Source organism: Stenella coeruleoalba (genome assembly GCF_951394435.1).
Source record: "Stenella coeruleoalba genome assembly, chromosome: 1".
Lineage (NCBI taxonomy): Eukaryota > Metazoa > Chordata > Mammalia > Artiodactyla > Delphinidae > Stenella > Stenella coeruleoalba.
This window is the reverse complement of record NC_137169.1, coordinates 87,187,961-87,193,960: the sequence shown is the minus strand read 5'-3', so window position 1 is coordinate 87,193,960 and position 6,000 is coordinate 87,187,961. Positions and strand designations below refer to the sequence as shown.

Sequence of the window (6,000 nt, the reverse complement as noted above, 5' to 3'; positions counted from 1 at the left end):
AAGGTTTAATACTATGGGCTTCCCTGGTGGCGCAGTGGTTGAGAGTCCGCCTGCCGATGCAAGGGACACGGGTTCGTGCCCCGGTCCGGGAAGATCCCACATGCCGCAGAGCGGCTAGGCCCGTGAGCCATGGCCATTGAGCCTGCACGTCCGGAGCCTGTGCTCCTCAACGGGAGAGGCCACAACAGTGAGAGGCCCACATTCCGCAAAAAAAAAAAAAAAAAAAGGTTTAATACTAAATTACAGGAACCAAATATTTCTTCATACTTAAAATAAAATTTTAACTTGGAAAACACTTCAAAATGTTTTGTTTTTATCTTCTTATTGATAATATTGGTTTTGTTTGATTTAAGTTGAAGGCTTCATTCAGGATAGGTAGCAAAAACTGTCATTTGTATGTTGAGCACAAAAACTGTGCCTATCTAGATATTTTGAAGAAATACATTCTTAACGTATACTGTGATTTTCTTCTTAACAATTTACATCTTTTTCAGATTCTCCCTGTTGGTATCCAATTAACAAAAATACTTTAGAGAAGACAGTAAAACCCAACTACTGTGGCTCTAATTTACTGGTTATTAGGATATAAAAAAAAGTTAATAATCTGGAACAAACAAAATTTTTGGATTACTTAAGATAGCAACTTAAGCCAGTTGGCTGGAAACATCTAAAGTTAGACATGACCAACACTGCTGTCAATGTAACCCGCAATGTCGAGTTTTGGTTCATATTCCTTCTTTATAAATTCACAGCAGTATATTTTGCTCAAAGAATGTCAACTGTTATTTTTGCTTTAAAAATAGAACAACATATCTATAACATAAAAAATTTAAATCGATAAAGGAGAAGGCATAAAATGCAAAATATGATCACAATTTCAAAAGACTCTCTAAAACAGTATTTTTTAAATTATTCAAATTTACTCACTAAAAACAGATTTTTCATTAGCAGTAACTATATTTAAATAAAAAGTAAGCAGCAAAAAGCTATGCAGAAAAGTATTCTCTTTCACTGAAAATATCCCTATCAATTTTTGTTGTTGAAGAAAGCATAATTTTGAAGAAATGCACAAAACCTTTTCGGTTTTTTTTGACTGTGACAGAGCCACTACAGAGAAGCCGCAGGGTGTCCTATTCTAACACAAAGAAGCCAACATCTTCTTAATACAGTAGCATTTCTTTGACAAGGAGTTGCACATCACTATTTCACAGCTAAATAGAATTTGAGAGTTTACATGGTATACGTACTATAATGATCAGCACCACCCGTATTGAGCTCTCGGTGCAGATTCTGCAAAATGAATATATAATACTGCATGGCCTCTGCTATAGAGAAAACATGTGTTCTGGATTCCCACAGCTAATTATAAAGAAAGATCCCTAAAGTTGGCACATTCAGGAAGTACAATAGTATACATTGAAGGAAACCACTTTCTTTTGATACTACCCTCTGCAAACCATTTGAGTTTGAAGGTAGGTCTTAAGAAGAGTCTTCACATTATCACATTAGTTAGGTTCTTGCATTGTGCTTTTCCCTCCCCTTGATGTGAAGTCTACAAGCTTGGGTAGAGTAGTTCTCAAGAGTCACTGAGTTCCGGGCTGATGGTGTATAATCTAGTTTGGTGAGAAGGTTCTTGATTCGCTGGAACAGAGCACTGGTAGAATCTACACGTGGTCTTTTGGGGGTGGCCCAAATGATTGAATGGCCATCCCTCAATCCTTATATGCCCGTGTTGGGGAGGTTCCTTTGTAGAAGATATTCCTAGTGTTTTCGGGGCTGCTGCTTCTTTCAGGAATTAAGATGATGTTGCCCTTTCTCCGCAGGGTGGAGTCGCGGGAAGAAGAAATGGACAGGGTCTCTGAACCAATTTCGCTGCCCTCTACTGGGGTGACGCGGATGGTGGTGATTCCATGGTGGTGATGCTCGTGGTTATCAATGTTGCTTCTCTTTCGATCTCCAGAACCATAACTGTCTTTCAGGGACTCACAGCTTTCGGAGTCCCTGTTGAGATCGTTGAGTTCATAAGTTTGGCGAAGGTTGCCCTTTTCAGGGGCTTTCCATTTCCAGGAGCCACTGCCTTCGCCTTCGGTGGACGGGATCTGTATGACGGGCCTGTTGTTCTCTGGGTGAGCCTCAACCCTCACGATCCCACTGGGTTCGTGGTCTGTCAAGGTTTTGTAGCGGATGGAGCCAGTGCAGGAGACCGTACTGCCTTCGGTGTTCTTGGGGCTGCTTTGGAGGACGCCCTGCTGCTTGGACATGGCTATGACTTGCATGATTCGAGGCTGGCTGTTGCTTCTGTTACAGGCCACGGTCTTCTCCGCAGCTTTCAGCCACTTGGCCCGAGCGGAGCTGCTTTTGGGGGAGGTGCTTATGTTTTCCTGCGTCTCCTCAGGGATGTGCACTAATTGTGAGGACCCGGGGCGGGACTGAATGGACACTCTTGGTCCCCCAGGCATACTGTTGTTACACCCGGGGACGGTGCCAGGCTGGATCTTGAGGTACTGATTGCCGGGACCATGGTGGTCTCCATTGACCCCCACCCTCGACGGCTCCGAGCTTGACCTCATTTCAATGGATCTCGGTGGTGACTGTCCAGGCTCGGTCTCCATAACCTGCAGGGACAACTTACGACTTTCATTCTTATTCTTCCACTGGGTGAGGAGCTGCTTGGATCTAGCAGAATCCATAGAGGCATGAATGGTGGCGTTTCTTCTCACAGGGTCTTCCACGGATGGGGTGTTGGCTCTAGGCAAGGTATTGCTGAAGGTAACCATGTTTTCCTTCCCCATGGGGCTCCGTGGAGTGATGATTTCTACATCAGCATTTGCCCTTTTGAGGTTTGTCAATGAGCTAGCATCTCTATGGTTTCGGTTGAGGATGCCTTCTGTGTGAGCAATTCCGTCACTACTGCTACCATTTTTAGCAGATAAAACTCGGCTGGGGTCTTGATTGAGGTCTGTCAGAGACCTGAGGGCTTCTCTGTGCTGAAACATACTCTCTTCGCTAGGCAGAAAATTCCCCACAGCATACAGACCCTAATGTTGGAAGAAACAATAAATATCATGCATTAGAAGACATGGTTACTGGGAGTTTGCCTTGGAGGATGTACTGAGGCACATAAATAAGTGTGTGTTCTCTATAAACCATTGACTAATACAAATAACCAAAACCTAAAGGTACAATTACTCAGGAAATAGTTTGTAAGTTATATCATAAATCACTGAACTAACTGTTCAGAACTATGGAGTCCATTACTTTTTTTTTTTTTTTTTTTTTGCGGTACATGGGCCTCTCACTGTTGTGGCCTCTTCCGTTGAGGAGCACAGGCTCCGGACGTGCAGGCTCAGCGGCCATGGCTCACGGGCCCAGCCGCTCCGCGGCATGTGGGATCTTCCCGGACCGGGGCACGAACCCGTGTCCCCTGCATCGGCAGGCGGACTCTCAACCACTGCGCCACCAGGGAAGCCCCATTACTTTTTATTATTAATTGGATTTTCTCTCCTTTCTCCATCCCACTGGGATGTTTTTGACAATCTTGTCCTCTGTTTTGAGAAGAGAAGTCAGGCAACGAGAGAAATCAGGGCATTCTTCCCCTTTTCAAAGGAATTCATTTTTCTGGATTTATGAACCACTTGTTGAGTGACTCCTCAAATGGCTTAACTGATTTATTTTGTCTACCATTTTCAGTCATACCTCATGATGGAAAGCAGAACAGATGTGGAAATACAGAACAATGAATCATTCATAAAACATGATATCAGATTTTGTAGTGGGGCCAGAGACACATATTTTCACAACTCACATGGAGCACAGCCCTCTGTTCAACATTTTCCAGAATGTTCTTGGAAGAGAGGGCAGAAACTGTCACTAGATTGGGGCATTCATGTTCTTTCCTGATTTAAACCTGGTCTTAAATTTTGAAAGCAATATTTGATCAACTCAGTACTATTACAGTAAATTTGAACCAAACTTTATTTAATCTTGTCTTCATACTCAGGTCGTCGATTTTTTGTTTGTTTCAGATCTGGGGGATAAAAATCTGAAAAAAGGCTAAAGTTCAGCTTCAGAAATTTTAGGCTTTTGACACATAGATGCTCTAATTCCTGCTGGATTTTTAGTTTTTGAGATGTTTAGCTTAGAGATAAGAGCCAGCAGCAAATACCTATTTGCAAGCTAATTTCAATAGAAGGTAGCCACTGTCTGCTTTTCAAATCAAATGGAAGGAATTTCACGGATTTGACATTTTATAGAGTGCCTAAAAATGAACAACAGCATTGGCTTAGAACTGATAAATTTACAGTTTCAGGGCAGAATGTAAACAGGAATGGAATAAAGTCAAGCTTCTGCCTCTCCAAGTACTTTAATTCCTGTTTAAAATCTTCTTCTAAATAATACCTATCTACGCTCATACTGCCAGAGTTTCCAGGATGAACAGTCCCTCCCTAATGTTCCATTAATAATTACTGTATAGCACAGGGAACCCTACTCAGTACTCTGTGATGACCTAAATGGGAAAAAATCTAAAAAAGAGTGGATATGTATATATATGACTGATTCACTTTGCTGTACAGCAAGAAACTAACACAACATTGTAAAGCAACTATACTCCAATAAAAATTAGTTTAAAAATGATTGTATTTAAATTCATTAAGTCTAGGACCATCCTCCACTAGACTGTACATAACCTCTGCTTATATTGTTCAAAATTCAAAGCCCAGCACTGGGCTTAATAAATATAGCTGTTTAATCCTTCTTATGATATGAGGCAGATAGTTATTATCCTCATTTTATAGGTGAAGAAAACTTGGCCAAATAGCAGGAGAATTGAGATTCAAGCCCAAACCCTTGGGACTCCAGGAAACCATGAAAATTTACAAAAGCAATACATGAACTGGAGAGAAACAGTTCTCAGTCATACTCTGTAACACCCGTTGCCAATGAATACTTCTGTGGGCAACACAGGCTTATGCACAATTCCTGACACACTAACTTTCATTTGATGGCTTTCTCCTCCACTGAAGAAAGTATATGAGGCAGTATGAGATTTGACTATGCTAGTATATAAAAATGAAAAAAAAAATCAGTGCTCACTTCAGTACATTTACTATTTTTTGTAAGCATTTTCTCATAATGCCTTTCACAAGTACACCAAGACCACAAGATTTAGAATGGTTCTAATAGACAGTTAATTTTTATTTCTCTGTAGATCCTCTTAGTTTCTTTCATCATTGCCTTTTTTCTTCTGCAGGCGGCTTGCATATTGGTGCTTCCCTGACTCCTTTTGTTCTTAGGACCTGGCAATTTTATATACCGCCATAACTATAATGCTACTTCCACCGATAATGTCCATGATTCCCAAATCTATTCTCCACCACTCATTGCTACTTTAAGCTCCAGACCCAACTATTCAACTGCCTGTTGATCCTTAAATTGAGTTTGTCCACCTCCTTTCTCTCCACCAATTTGCTTCGTCTATCATTTACCAGGTCAGCTAATGAAGTCACCATCTGCCAGTCTTTCAAGCTAGAAACCTGGCCATTATCTCTCATTCCTTCTGTTCCCTCACCCTCCACTTAGACTTGCTCATTCACATGTCCATCTTTTTGCATATGCAGTTTCTTCAGCTTGGATGCCCTCCTTTCTTTACCCTAAGAAACTCTCATTTTTTAAAAACCGTATCACTTCTATAAAGACTTCCCTAACTTCCTTGGGTAGTTTGCTATCCTCAGAGCTCTTTGTTCATACCCTAATACATCATTTAACATGTTGTAATCATTTATACTTTTATTAATCTTTGCACTGAAACTCATAAAAGATGTACCTTATTTATTAGTGTTCCGACGCTCAGTATAGTACCTGGCACGGATCAGATATTGAATAAATGTAAAATGAATGAATGAATGCATGAATGAATGAATGAAGTGGACAATCTCAGTTTCCTTATGTTGAGGATATTCTTGAAGGAAGATCGGGCTTGAAAATAGAGTACTGCTAAAG

The 6,000-nt window shown here is 41.0% G+C and overlaps 1 protein-coding gene across 2 annotated transcripts in view; it reads right to left on the bottom strand.

The window, feature by feature from the left end:
* Nucleotides 1-952: 952 nt before the first annotated feature.
* Nucleotides 953-6,000, bottom strand: part of PLPPR4 (phospholipid phosphatase related 4) — a 34,928-nt gene continuing 29,880 nt past the window's right edge. For both annotated transcript variants that reach the window (XM_079928002.1, XM_079928001.1), the window contains one exon: nucleotides 953-3,038. In XM_079928002.1, coding sequence (XP_079784128.1) covers nucleotides 1,713-3,038 — 1,326 coding nt within the window. In that variant the 3' untranslated portion in view covers nucleotides 953-1,712. The remainder of the gene's footprint in view (nucleotides 3,039-6,000) is intronic.